Source organism: Anabrus simplex, chromosome 8 (genome assembly GCF_040414725.1).
Source record: "Anabrus simplex isolate iqAnaSimp1 chromosome 8, ASM4041472v1, whole genome shotgun sequence".
In the NCBI taxonomy this organism is placed as follows: domain Eukaryota; kingdom Metazoa; phylum Arthropoda; class Insecta; order Orthoptera; family Tettigoniidae; genus Anabrus; species Anabrus simplex.
The window spans coordinates 106,657,191-106,672,662 of NC_090272.1; the positions used below are offsets into that span (position 1 = coordinate 106,657,191).

Here is a 15,472-nt window from a genome sequence, read left to right on the forward strand (position 1 = left end):
CTCGCTCGTCCAAGTGAAGTGAAGGAAGAGTGTGAAAGACAATTTCAAGTTGAAATGGAATTGTCCCAGGATAATTCTCTTATCCTCCTGGGATACTACCACAAGTATCCCGTTCTATGGAACCCCAAGGACGAGTTCTATTACAATACCTCCACATAGTCCGGCTCCATGGCTAAATGGTTAGCGTGCTGGCCTTTGTTCACAGGGGTCCCGGGTCATCCTCATAACGACGCGCAGGTCGCCTACGGGAGTCACATCAAAAGACCTGCACTTGGCGAGCCGAACATGTCCTCAGACACTCCCGGCACTAAAAGCCATATGCCATTTCATACCTTCCCATAATCCTTTAAGCAGGATGCGATGGCTTGGCATACTTCAGGAGGTATGAGTCTGCCAATAGCTTGTTTCGAAATTTTGAAGAGGTGCTCCAAACTCGTGTAGGAGTCTCCTGTAGCCAGAAATCGCAGTGTCACAGCAAGGCGTTCCTCGGCAGATATGGCTTTCCTAAATGTTGTGTCCTCTCTCTCAATCGTAGCCATGATACTATGCAATATCCATTCAAAATCCTCGGACGACATTCTCGTAAAAATTTGGAAATTGTCATCTGTTTCTTGTCCGATCATTTTTAACAATTGAACATTGGATCTCTCTTCATACAGTTTTCTTTGTCACCACCGCTTTCTCCTTTTTGTTTTCAAGGAATGCTATAAATACATGCAACAATAATTGGCGACGATCAATTTTCGATTCACCATTGTAGACTCAGGTCAGGCAAAACACTACACTACACCTAAACACAGACGGTGTTCTCGGTCCGCACGAGATCCGAACACAGTGGAAACTTGCTCAACAGATTGGCATGCGGGTCGTACTTGTGCGCTCCCGCATCGGCAACGCATGCTCATTCGGGGCGAATGCTCAAGAGTATACGCGGCTTTACGTCGCACCGACACAGGTCCTACGACGACGATGGGACAGGGAATGGTTAGGAGTGGGAAAGAAGCGTCCGTGGCCTTAATTAAGGTACAGCCTCAGCCTTTGGCTCAAGTGGAAATGGAAAACTACGGAAATCCATCTTCAGGGCTGCCGGCAATGGGGTTCGAACCCACTATCTGCCGAATACTGAGTTTTCTGGTAAAACTAGCGGTAGTATTATTATATTTATAGTAGGTAATAAACATCTCGTCAGCCTCTGTGGTGTAGTAGTTAGTGTGATTAGCTGCCACCCCCGGAGGTCCGGGTTCGATTCCCGGCTCTGCCACGAAAAGTGGTACGAGGGCTGGAACTGGGTCCACTCAGCCTCGGGAGGTCAAATGAGTAGAGGTGGGTTCGATTCCCACCTCAGCCATCCTGGAAGTGGTTTTCCGTGGTTTCCCACTTCTCCTCCAGGCAAATGCCGGGATGGTACCTCACTTAAGACCATGGCAGCTTCCTTCCCTCTTCCTTGTCTATCCCTTCCAATCTTCCCATCCCCCCGAAGGGCCCCTGTTCAGCATAGCAGGTGAGGCCGCCTGGGCGAGGAACTGGTCATCCTCTCCAGTTGTATCCCCAACCCAGAGTCTGAAGCTCCAGGACACTGCCCTTGAGACGGTAGAGGTGGGATCCCTCGTTGAGTCCGAGGGAAAAACCGACCTTGAAGCAGAAGAAGAAGAATAAACATCTCACCTTAGATGAAATGCTGACTACGACACAAACGAATGTTAATTTTATGACTTTTTTAATTGTTTGTTGTTTGTTTTGCAGGACTCTTCGAGCTGCAAAAGTATGCCCAGCTTTCTTTGAAACAAACCGCAGTACAAGCCTTGCCTTCAGTGAACTCTGGTGTACAGCTGAATATCCAGATGGCAACAAGAAGTTGTTCCATACTGCTAGCAGAGGGCAGCAGCAGCACGCCGAGCAACAAGTTATACAGCGCTTGCAGCAGCACACGGAGAGAACTACTTTGGAACCGAGGTAAGCAGTTTAGCTGGTAGATGGCATTAGGAACAATGTCACGTAATGCTTTGTATCGAAGCTGTATTATCAACAACGATTTTTCAAGTATGGATAAGCCTTGCCTCGCAACCATTTTGGGCGGAACTGAAGATTCGTCTAAGCGAGCAGTGAGAAATGATCGCATGTTGATTGCATGTGTTCATTAAATCGTTGAATGTTGGTCTGTTTGTCTTTCTGCCTTTCATTCACGTCAAATTTACTAGACGGATCAAGCACAAATTTTGTAAGCTTATCTCTGGTACCTTCGGTTTTATGGACCAACAACTTTTGAGGAGCGGTATTTTTTTTTTCAAATCGTTCGTTCGTAATCTGTTTACCCTCCAGTGTCGGTTTTTCCCTCAGACTCAGCGAGGGATCCCACCTCTACCGCCTCAAGGGCAGTGTCCTGGAGATTCAGACGTTGAGTCTGGGATACGACTGGGGAGAATGACCAGTACCTCGCCCAGGCTGCCTCACCTGCTATGCTGAACAGGGGCCTTGCGGGGGATGGGAAGATTGGAAAGGGTTGACAAGGAAGAGGGAAGGAAGCGGCCGTGGCCTTAAGTTAGGTACCATCCCGGCATTTGCCTGGAGGAGAAGTGGGAAACCACGGAAAACCACTTCCAGGATGGCTGAGGTGGGAATCGAACCCACCTCTACTCAGTTGACCTCCCGAGGCTGAGTGGACCCCGTTCCAGCCCTTGTACCACTTTTCAAATTTCGTGGCAGAGCCGGGAATCGAACCCGGACCTCCGGGGGTGGCAGCTAATCACGCTAACCACTACACCACAGAGGCGGTTTTTCAAATCGACAATTTGTTATTATGGGTATGCCATACATAAGAAATTTATAAATTTATAATTTATAAATGTAGTGTGTGGTGTAGTGGTTAGTGTGATCAGCTGCCATCCCTGGAGGCCTGGGTTCGGATTCGCGGCTCTGCCACGAAATTTAAACGTGGTACGAGGGATGTTTGTTGTACTTTGTTGTTTAAAGGGGCCTAACATTGAGGTCATCGGCCTACGAGGGATGGAACGGGGTCCATTCAGCTTCGGGAGGTCAAATGAATAGAGGCGGAGGAGGGGGAGTTCGATTCCCACCTCAGCCATCCTCGAAGTGGATTTGCGTGGTTTCCCACTTCTCCTCCAGGCAAATGCCGGGATGGTACCTAACTTAAGGCCACGACCGCTTCCTTCCCTCTTCCTTGTCTATCTCTTCCAATCTTCCCATACTCCCACAAAGCGCCAATTCAGCATAGGAGGTGAGGCTGCCCGGGCAGTGTACTGGTCCTCCTCCCCATTTGTATCCCTAGACTCAAAGTCTAACGCTTCATGACACTGCCCTTGTGATGGTAGAGGTGGGATCCTTCGCTGTGTCCAAGGGAAAAACCAATCCTGGAGGGTAAACGGGTAAAGAAAGAAAGAAAGAAAGAAAGTTAACTTCGGGTCTTTACTGATGTTTGTTGTCAGACCAGACTATATTATCACTTCACATGCATCTCATAATTTACGCTTGTAACTTCCTTATTGTTCGCCTCTGTGGTGTCGTGGTTAGTTTGATTCCCGGCTCTGCTACGAAATTTGAAAAGTGGTACGAACGATGGAACGGAGTCCATTCGGCCTCGGGAGGTCAACTGAATAGAACGGGTTTCTATTCTCAACTCAGCCATCCTCGAAGTGGTTTTCCGTGGTTTACCACTTATCCTCCAGAAAAATGCAAGTGTGGTACCTAACTGAAGGCCACGGCCGCTTCCTTCCCTCTTCCTTGCCTGTCCCATCCAATCTCTCCATCCCTCCACAAGGCCCCTGTTCAGCATAGCAGGTGAGGCCGCCTGGGCGAAGCCCTCGTCCTCCTTACCACCTTACCTTACCGACCCTCGAGTAAACGGATTAACTTTGGGTATTTACTGACGTTAATTGTCAGACCAGACTATATTATCACTTGACGTACTGTACATCTCATAATGGAAGGAGCATATCATACAACTTAGCAACTAAAACGCATTTTGGTTGGACAAAAGGATTTTTAAATAGTACACCCATAAGTGGATATATGTTTGAGTTTGTATCTATGTGCTGATCACTCCATCAGTTCAACCCAATGATCATTTTCGTCACTGCGAAGAATGAACGCGTGTCTTTGTTCTCTTTCTAAGGAAACCTTGCAGGACTTTTGTGTGCATTGAGAATGAACTCTTAAAATCCATAAACTATGATGAGGTGATCGATGTCTTTGCCCAACTAATAGCGCGAAGAGGACCTCTTCAGCAGTGACCTCATAATGATTGGGGCAACCAACCACAGCTTTATTGACTTTTGAAGTGTTACATAATTTTGTGTTTTTTTTTCTCTTTAATGTTTTTAAAATTTATATGTTGATTATTCATTTCACTGTCTTCTTTTCGATTAGTTTCATATATACCAATAGTTTCAATGAGAAGGGGGAGGGCGACATTTTTTTAATGGCCCGGGATGGAAAAAATGTTAACTACTTAACTATCACACTACAGTATGTCTTAAGGAGGACCATTCACCGGGCGAGTTGGCCGTGCGGTTAGAGGCGCGTAGCTGTGGGCTTGCATCCGGGAGATAGTGGGTTCGAATCCCACTGTCGGCAGCCCTGAAGATGTTTTTCTGTGGTTTCCCGTTTTCACACCAGGCAAATGCTGGGGCTGTACCTTAATTAAGGCCACGGTCGCTTCCTTCTAACTCCTAGGCCTTTCCTATCCCATCATCGCCATAAGACCTATCTGTGTCGATGCGATGTAAACCCACTAGCAAAAACAAAACAAAAAGGAGGGCCATTCAGCGGAACAAAAATGCAGACTAAGTCACAGGAAAATGTACTCCTGGTTCCCTTAGAGAAGAATATGTTGCATAATTGGTTACTTCTATTAAAAATGAAGTCTAACAATCTAAGTTAGAACTCGATTTCCCAGAAAAACGTTCATGTGCAAAGTTTCTTACCTCTGACAATTTTTCGAGACAAAAACCTTTTCTGTGCTTCGGCTCATGTTTTATCCGACGAGAATCAAAATAACGGATAAACTGAATTAGACCTACAAACATACACATAGGATTTAGAATTAACTTGTCTATACAAATTCTCTAACGATTTGCTAGAAGAGTGCGCATATAATTTAATTTTACCGAACTCGATAGCTGCAGTCGCTTAAGTGCAGCCAGTATCCGGTATTCGGGAGATAGTGGGTCCGAACCCCACTGTCGGCAAACCTGAAGATGGTTTTCCGTGGTTTCCCATTTTCACGGGGTCCAACAGGACTATCAGTTTATCCGTTAGTTTGATTCTCGTCGGATAAAACATGAGCCAAAGCACAGAAAAGGTTTTTGTCTCGAAAAATTGTCAGAGGTAAGAAACTTTGCACATGAACGTTTTTCTCGCAAATCGAGTTCTAACTTAGATTGTTAGACTTCATTTTTAATAGAAGTAACCAATTATGCAACATATGCAGCTGTATCTTACTTAAGACCACGCCGTTCTTTCCCACTCCTAGCCCCTTCTTTCCCACTCTTAGCCCCTTCCTGTCCCATCGTCGCCATAAGACCTGTCTGTGTCTGTGCAACGTAAAGCAAATTGTAAAAACAATATACAGTATATCTATTTTTTTTACGCATAAAAGGAGCATTCGAACATCCTGCCGAAGGCACTCACACGTCCAGCAGAGTCGGAAATACGGCAGGTAAATTGCATGGGCCTACTTTGTAAACGCCTACATGCTACAATATGTAGGCTGTTTTTGATCAGTAGTATCACACAGGTCCACCTCTGTGCTGTAGTAGTTAGTGTGATTAGCTGCCAAGCCCGGAGGTTCGGGTTCGATTCCGGGCTCTGCTACGAAACGTGAAGAATGGAACGAGGGCTAGAACGGAGTCCACTCAGCCTCGGGAGGTCAGCTGAGTAGAGCAGGGGTTCGATTCCCACCTCAGCCATCCTCGAAATGGTTTTCCGCGGTCCCACTTCTCCTTCAGGCAAATTCCGGGATGGTACCTAACTTAAGGCCAGGGCCGCTTCCTTCCCTCTTCCCTGTATATTCCTTCCGATCTTCCCTCCCCCACAAGTCCCCTGTTCAGCATTGCATGTGAGGCCGCCTAGATGAGATAGCGGTCCTCCTCTCCAGTTGTATCACCCACGCCCAAACGTTTCACGCTCCAGGACACTGCGGTAGAGGCGGTAGAGGTGAGATCCCTCGCTGAGTCCCAGGGAAAAACCACGGTCTTCTGCTTAATTATTAGATTACTAGGAGGGAGGGAGGGAGGGAATGTAGGGTGCGACGGCTCATATGGCGCGGTTTCGGGAAGTGTTCGATGTTGATCAGATCATCAATAAAGGATTATGGCCCCCTCGTTCGCCTGATTTACAGTAAACACTTGCGATTTTTATTTATGAGGAAAAGTTTACAGGAATAATCCACGAACTACAGAAGAATTAAAAATTGAAATTAGGAACACTGCATTCTATCAGTGTCCATAAACTGTAAAGTGTGTTTCGAAATCTCATTACAAGATGTGTAGCTTGCACGGCAGCTCAGGGAGATCACTTTCAGCATCTTCTATAAATACTGGTGAGTTCCGTTTCATTTACTAGTTGATCTGTTTGTTTTATTTATTTATTTATTTATTTATTTATTTATTTATTTATTTATTTATTTATTTATTTATTTATTTATTTATTTATTTATTTATCTTGAGCATTATATAGCTGGTGGGTTCAGATTCATTTAGTTACTATACGCGTATCATGCCGCTTCTTTGAGACGACTACGCCCGCTGGCCATTGCGGGCACTGCGCTCGCTGTCACAGCTTCTCTGCGCTGTTGTGCCTCGGTACTCCGCTTCAAAGTCTTAAAATATACTCTCTGTATGTTTGTAATCGCTTAAAACTTGACTTTTCCTTGTCTAAAATTCCGAGGTCTACTTATTGTATTTTCCAGAATCGTTCACCTCTACATGAATGTGTCACCATGTAGTGAGTGTGCCGAAGCTCTTCTCTCCTACAAAGCTGCACATCCACACACGATAATAACCATCAAATTCACATCACTGTTCGCTCATCATGCCACAAATCATCGCCGTGGTTTACAGCGGATGGCAGAATGTGGTATCAAACTAGCCGTGTTCGACGACAGAGATTGGGATGACCTCACTTCGGTAATTCATAAGGTAACGAATCTATATATATAAAATAAGAGTTTTCTTTTGTGCACTGGTAAAAAATTAAAAAGAATGGTATTTCTGTATCGGTCGTGTTCGCAGTAACAAGAATATTTTTTCCTTCATCTGTACGTCTGTATGTATGTACAACCTATGTCAGAAAAGTTCCAGGACTGAGGTCGTGAAAAATAGAAAAAATGAAATGGCGTATGGCTTTTAGTTCCGGGAGTGTCCGAGGACAAGTTCGGCTCGCCAGATGCAGGTCTTTTAATTTTACTCCCGTAGGCGACCTGCGCGTCGTGATCAGGATGAAATGGTGATGAAGACGACACATACACCCAGCCCCCGTGTCAGCGAAATTAACCAATTATGGTTAAAATTCCCGACCCCGCCGGGAAACGAACCCGGGAATCCTGTGGCCAAAGGCCAGCACGCTAACCATTTAGCCATGGAGCCGGACGTAAAAAATTGATAAGTTACACTTATCAAGTAATGATCTTAGCTCCTCTCGAAGTAGTCACCTTGGTTATCTATACACAATTGCCAGCGTTTCTGGAGGTCTTGGAAACAAGCAGGAAAATTGTCAACTGCGATGCTTGTAAGCTCATGTGTCACAGACCGTTGGATGTCTGCGATATCTTGTTGAAGCTTTCCTTTCAGTCGCAATTTCACTCGCAGAAACAAAAAAAAATCGCAAGGCGAGAGGTCGGGCGAATATAGTGGATGTGGGACGACAGTGACAGAATGTCTGTCCAGAGATAAAGCAGTGTGAGGTCTTACATTGTCGTGCAGTAAGAACCAATCCTGCGAATGCCACAAATCAGGACGGCGACGTTGAATTGCTTGTCGCAAACGTTTTAAGACTTCGATGTAAAGAGTTTTTTTTTTTGCTAGTTGTTTTACGTCGCACCGACACGGATAGGTCTTACGGCGACGATGGGACAGGAAAGGGCTAGGAGTGGGAAGGAAGCGGCCGTGGCCTTAATTCAGGTACAGCCCCAGCATTTGCCTGGTATGAAAATGGGAAACCACGGAAAACCATTTTCAGGGCTGCCGACAGTGGGGTTCGAACCTACTATCTCCCGAATACTGGATACTGGCCGCACTTAAGCGACTGCAGCTATCGAGCTCGGTTGTAAAGAGTTTGGTTCACTGTTTCACCTGATGGAACGTACTCATGGTGAACTAACCCTTTACTGTCTAAGAATGCAATCAACATTGTCTTTGTTCTCGAAGGTTGACGTTTGGCTTTTTTCGAGGCTGGTGATCCAGGACTCTGCCATTCTGCACTTTGACGCTTCGTGTGGCGGTCATACTGGTAACATCAACATTCATCCCCAGCAATAATCTTTGTTGGAAATGTGTGATCACGTCTAGCTCTATCCAGTAGTTCCACGAAAATTCTTCGTCTTTCCTCTTTCTGGTCGTCTGTTAGAGTGTGCGGGACGAGTTTTCCATTCAGTTTCCGTTTTCCTAAATCGTCGCGTAAAAACCTTACGACACACGTCACGATTCAAATTAAGCTTGTCTGATATCTCACACACAGTTACACGACGGTCTTCTTGCAATAACTGCCTTACACGCTCCACATTGCATCGGAATGTGCTGCAGACGAGCAGCCAGTTCTGGGATCATCTTGCACTGAATCTGTGCCCACCCTAAACCTTTTGTGCCACTTGAACACCCTTGACAGTGCATCGCATCCATATGCTTGTGTAATCATTATCCACAGTTCACTAGGGGTTTTTCCGAGCTTAACGCAATACTTAATGTTCACTCTTTGTTCATAATCAGCGTTTATTGTGTCACTGTCACTAAACCAAATAGAGTCTTGCCAAGGCCATCAGAACATACACATACCAGATAATATAAAACCATCATTTTTCCCTTTGTTCGCATTGCAACCAACAATTGTCCCGGAACTTTTCCGACAAAGGATGTATGTAGGTACAGTATGTACGTGTGTATGTACACGCTTCATGAAAAAATGGCTGAAGAAAAATTAATGAAAATAGGTATGTAAGACCGGAGAATAACGCACTACAATATAGGCTGTAAGTACTTTTATTCACGCTGAGTGAAATGGTAGTTTAGAAGAAAGTCTAAATTCTAGTTCTCAGAAATCTTTGTTATTAGTGGTCCTATCGATAAATACTACGTAACTAGAATTAAATTTCAGATCATTTATGTTTTATACAGTTTTACCGTACCGACTATGATAACAGAGACATTAATGAATTTCAATTATTGTTCTTCTTCTTTCTTGATCTGCTTACCCTCCAGGGTCGGCTTTTTCCCTCGGACTCAAAGAGGGATCCCACCTCTACCGCCTCAAGGGCAGTGTCCTGGAGCTTCAGACTCTGGGTCGGGGGATACAACTGGAGAGGATGACCAGTACCTCGCCCAGGCGGCCTCACCTGCTATGTTGAACAGGGGCCTTGCGGGGAGATGGGAAGATTGGAAGGGATAGACAAGGAAGAGGGAAGGAAGCGGCCGTGGCCTTAATTTAGGTTCCATCCCGGCATTTGCCTGGAGAAGAAGCGGGAAACCACGGAAAGCCACTTTGAGGATGGCTGAGGTGGGAATCGAACCCGCCTCTACTCAGTTGACCTCCCGAGGCTGAGTAGACCCCGTTTCAGCCCTCGTACCACTTTTCAAATTTCGTGGCAGAGCCACCACAGAGGTGGTTCAATTATTGTTATTAAATCTATATCATGCCAAGCCACGAGAAAATGGGTGGACAGAATTTAATGAGAATCGGTATATAAAGTCGGAGAATAAGGCACTGCACTCTAGGCTATAAATAAATGTATTCACACTGGATGAAATGGTAGTTTAGGGGAAGGCGCCTAAAATTTAATTTTTAAATGCCTGTGTCATTATGCAACTGAATAAAATCTTATTCCCGACCTGTACATGACTTCATCTAGAATTCTGTATACAATGTACAATTCCGTAACGAAGCACGGGTACGCCAGCTAGTGAAGTATAATTGTGTAGCGGCAAAAAAATACGGCATAGTTTTTAAAAAATAGAGATGATGTAAATTTATTTCTCGCTCAGTCACGCGTATTTAAAAATATAAACTATACCACCAACTGAACTGTATGGATTGTAGACCATCGTGTCTTAACAGATATCCTATTCAAATGGTTCTTCAGGTTTGGATGAGTTTCCAAGGGCACGGTGATTCTTCCTCTATTCTCAGCAGTACCTCATCAGGCGATAACTTGTCCACCCGGGATACACCAGATGTATGCGTAAGTCTTTTTCCGTTTCACTAAGAGATGGAGCCAGCGAACATTACGCAGCGTATGAATTTGAAATATACGTCAGTTTGTTCGCCTGACATTAACTTACCAACACACACGAGTTGAGTCCGCCAAACACTAGCGTCTGTGTTGTATCGTTCAGTGATCATGTCGACGTTTGTGCCTGAAAAAGAACATGTGTGGCACGCATTGCTTTTCTTATTTAATAAAAAAATGGCTATGGAAAGTCATCGCTTGCTGGTAGGAACATATGGTGAACACGCACCATCGATTAGAACATGTGAGACGTGGTTTCAACAATTTAAACGTGATGATTTCGATGTGAAAGACAGTGCGAAGACGAGCAATTGCAGGCGTTACTGGATGATGACCCAACTCAAACTCAAACTCAACAGCAATTCGCACAATCATTAAACGTGTCACAAGAAACAACCAGCAGACGTTTACGAGCAATGGGGAAGATCAGTAAATTCGGTAAATGGGTTCCACAGGATTTGAATGCACGGCAAAAGGAAAATCGCAAAGTCAATTGTGAAATGCTACTTCAACGCCACGAAACAAAATTATTTCTGTACCGAACTGTGACGCGTGACGAAAAATGGATTTATTTTGAAAAAACCGAAGCGGAGAAAATCGTGGCTGCCGCCTGGCGAAGCCGGTCCTTCAACACCAAGGCCAAATCGCTTCGGCAAGAAAACCATGCTTTGTGTCTGGTGGGACCAGAGCGGTATTGGGCATTGTGAACTCTTGAAACTCGGCAAAACCGTTAATGCACAACGCTATCGCCAACAAACGATTAATTTAAATCACGCATTGATCGAAAGACGACCGGAATGGGCCACAAGACATGGCAAAGTGATTTTGTTACACCACAATGCACCGTCTCGCACAGCAAAGACATTTTGAAATCTCTTGGATGGGACATCCTTTCGCACCCGCCGTACTGCCCCGACCTGGCGCTATCTGACTATCACCTCTTCGTATCAATGTGGCACACGCTCGTAGAGCAGAACTTCAACAATTTCGAGGACGCTGAAAAATGGCTCGACGAATGGTTCGCCGCAAAGGCAAGCAGTTTTTCTCGCTTGGTATTCATAACTTTCCTAAAAGATGGGCGAAGTGTCTTGAAGCCGATGGCCAGTATTTGGAATAAAGAAACAATGAATTTCCCTTGAAAACTACGTGTTTTCTTTACCACAAAAACCGGCAAAAACTTATGCATACAACTGGTATTGAGTATCCTGTGACAACGCAACATCTTGAATTAACTCATTCTCTTCTTTTCTCTCTCTTCAAGTTTCCAAGTCTCACATCCATACAGCAGCGTATTCCAAACAAAAGTTCTGACGAGATATTTTCGGAGGTGCGTGTCAATGCTGCTAGTTGTAAAGAGGTTCCGTTTCTTGTTAAAGATGGTTTTAGCCCGGTGGATGCGGCTTACAACATCCGTCCTCGACCTACCATCCTATGTGACTTTACTCCCCTGGTAGGCGAAGGACTGTACTGTCTCTAGCCTCCCGCCACCTAACGAACACCGGGCCCCCGTGCCATTTCTGCTGACCACCATAACTCTAGAATTAACTTTTTTATTTTCATGTTGTAGGAAATGCTGAGGGCGTCTTCCATCTGCATCAGAGTCACTTCTAACTGTTCCTTATCTTCAGCTAACACTGCGATATCGTCGGCAAATCGTGATATATCTACTTATTCTCCTTGGATCTTAATTCCTCCTATTGTTCCAAGCCCATCTCTGACTTTATCTAGTGCCCTCTGTATGTACGCGTGGAACAGCGCAGGTGATAGTTAACAGTCCTGTCGTACTGTACTCCTTGCTTGATGCTCGCTTCTTATTGGTGTTCCCCACACCTCACCGCCGCAACATCGTCTTTGTACAGGCTGAATACCACCTTTCTGTCCTTGTATTCCACGACATATTCCTTCAGCATCCTAAAGAGAACTCTCCAATCAACCTTGTGGAATGCTTCTTCCAGGTCAACAAAGGCAATGCAATGAAGTGGGGTATGGCTTTTAGTGCCGGGAGTATTCGAGGACATGTTCGGCTCGCTACGTGCAGGTCTTTTGATTTGACACCCATAGGTGAACTGCGCGTCGTGATGAGGATGAAATGATAATGAAGACGATACATACACCCAGCCCCCGTGTCAGCGAAATTAACCAATGATGGTTACAATTCCCGGCCCTGCCGGGAATCGAACCCGGGACCCCTTGACCAAAGACCAGCACGCTAACCGTTTAGTCATGGAGCGGAGAACAAAGGCAATGTACGAGGGCAAGCCAATACGTATCTGCAATTTTGCTCTAATTGTCTTGCTAATTGCTCTAATTACAGATACTTATTGACTTGCCTACGTATATATCCTGTCCTTTCCTTAGTCTTTCTTCTATAATCAGTCGTAGTCCCAGAATCAATTCCCGGTGCCCATAATACCTCTTCTGAATACAAATTGGTTATCAGTGAGCAATGTCTCCATTCTTCCCACAATCCTTCTCAGAAAGATAGAGATCAGTATCTTGAAGGCATGTGCTACTAAGCTGGTGGTCTTGTGTTGCTCACATTTTTTTGCGGATGTTTTCTTCGGAAGCGGCACTAAAGAGCATTTTTTAAATCTGTCGGAAGCTCCCCAGTTTCATAAATACAGTATTCTGGACCAGAAGATAAAGCTTGTCGAACATCTGCTGTCCTGCAGCCTTAATTAGCTCAGCTGGGATATCATCGACTCCAGCAGCTTTCCCGAGCTGATTGACTGCTACGTTGAATTCATCACGCAGGATAGAGTCCCCCATGACTTCCGTGTCAACTTCATCGAAGTTTTCAATGTCCAAATCTTCAATGCCCCCAACATACAACTTTTAAAGGTGTCGTTCCCATCTCTTCGCTATTTCTCTCTAATCATACAATAACACTCCGTCTTCATTCTTACTTCCATTGCCTTTCATTCGATGGTACCCAACGATACATTTGATTGATTTATAGGTACATTCCAGTTTCACCGCCTTAATCATCTATTCCGCTTCCTTACACTGGTCCCTTAGATATTGTTATTTAACTTATTTTCCTATTTATTTCATTCCTTAGTTTTTTGTACCGTATACGTCCTTCATCGGCGTTATCTGATTTCAGTTTGCGTCTAACCTCTATTTTCTCTCGTATATTTTTTATAATCACCTCTTTCTTACATCGTGCTTTTTCTTCCAACTACTTCACTGGCTGCACAAATAATACTAGATTTCCACGACTCCCACCTTTCTTCAATATTGATGTGACTATTATTTGTCACAGCCCTGTTCGTTTGTTTGTTCTTTGTATAACGACACAACTTCATCATCTTTCGGTCTCGATAGCCCCCATTTATGTCAAGTGCTCTTTTTCAGATTCTTATACTTGAGATCACCATCACCTATAACCATGTTATGATCATTGTCTATGTCATGTCCCGCCTAGCTCCTACAGTTTATTTATTTTGTTCAGGAACATTTGCCTGACTAGAATGCATTTACAGCCTGACTTTTCATCCGTTTCATCATCACATCTGCTGTTCATCTCACAACATTGTCGAGGTCTTTTTGTATTCACTGGCACTCCTGTAACTTATTTACTACTGTACACAGTATAAAATCATCCGCAAAGAGCCTTATCTCTGATTCAAATGGTTACTCCATCCACAAAACAAAGCCCAGCATGTGTATTTAGAAGACAGTTCCTTGCAAAATAGGTTAGATTCATTTTCTACGTATGTAACTCTGGTGGTTTTCGAAGAAATAATGCTTTTACGCGTTAAATCGCGCGTTCCAGAGCACCCAAGCAAGGTTCGTCAACGGCGAGCATCGCTGACGTGGTAATATTGTTCAGTAGTCATGGTAACAAACTAACTGACAATGGTAGTGGTTGATGCCGTGATTGTTTGCGTAAGGTACGAAACTGCTTGATTTTTAGTCCCATTGATTAGGAAGAAGATAATGAAGGTGACTATAAAAATGACGTGATAAACAAGAAGGAACGATCACGCAAAAAATGAGGGGAAACATAAAAAAGAGGGTTGAAAACCTATGTCTTTAAATCCTATTACCAATTAGCTGGAAATTTGTCAACGATGAGACTTTAAAACTGATCAACAATAACTTAATAGTGATTGACTGTTGTTAGTTGAAGAGTGCTCTGCTCTTATGCAGCCATTGATCTCCGCTAGATGGCTGTAATGACAAAAACTAACCCGTCAACAATGGATGCACAACTTGTAATTTAATATAGTATAATATAAATTAATATAATATATTCTGTTTCAGGACACTGGTGATAGCGGTAACTTGCCTCAAGGAAGTACGAATAAGAAATCTAGAACCCATGAAGAAAACGATTCCGAGACATATTCAGCAAGAAAAAAGCTGAAGGTCTAAGAATGTAACCATTTTCAAGAACCTACATCTACATAATGTACCCAATGGAGGGTGTATTAGCCTGCTTACTGAAAATGAAACTACCTGATAAATCTTATGGCTCATTTGGACAGTAAATTTGTTATATACAGTATATCCTTTGCTGTTTTAAACATGAATGATTAGATTTCGTCATTTTCTGAATTACATAGTTCAATATACCGTTAATTGATTTGACCTAATCTATGTTTATCTCCTTTATTGAAACTTGAGCTAATAAAATGCAATTCATTTTTTTTTCGGGAGTTCACGTATAGGATGTATCAGAGCTTGTATTAAACGCAATGCCTAGCTTTGAACAAGGACGATTTGACCTGGTATGATATTTTAACTTCCTCCTGAACCAAATATGAGTATAGGACAGCTGGGAAGACATGACCCAAACAAAGCAATGCGAGTAGCCACTGCCGATAGGGGTGGTAGGGAAATAGGGTAAGGCGACAGACCAGTCTTGTGCTTTCAGCATGCAGGCAATCTTCTCTTCTTCACTCTCTCTCTCTCTCTCTCTCTTCCTCCCTCTGAAGGTCAGACCATGGAGATCCTTTCCCATCCTGCGCGTGTTCGAGTCATGACCCACCTGTTGACCTATATATAGTACAT

General features: G+C 44.1%; 1 protein-coding gene across 1 annotated transcript; it reads left to right on the plus strand.

The window, feature by feature from the left end:
* Window positions 1–859: 859 nt before the first annotated feature.
* On the plus strand, window positions 860–14,976 carry LOC137501901 (DNA dC->dU-editing enzyme APOBEC-3H-like). Its single transcript, XM_068229060.1, has 4 exons — window positions 860–924; window positions 1,744–1,953; window positions 6,926–7,154; window positions 14,723–14,976. The coding sequence occupies exons 1-4, from the start codon at window positions 860–862 to the stop codon at window positions 14,831–14,833; spliced, it is 615 nt and encodes a 204-aa protein (XP_068085161.1). The 3' UTR covers window positions 14,834–14,976.
* The last annotated feature ends 496 nt before the right edge of the window (window positions 14,977–15,472 follow it).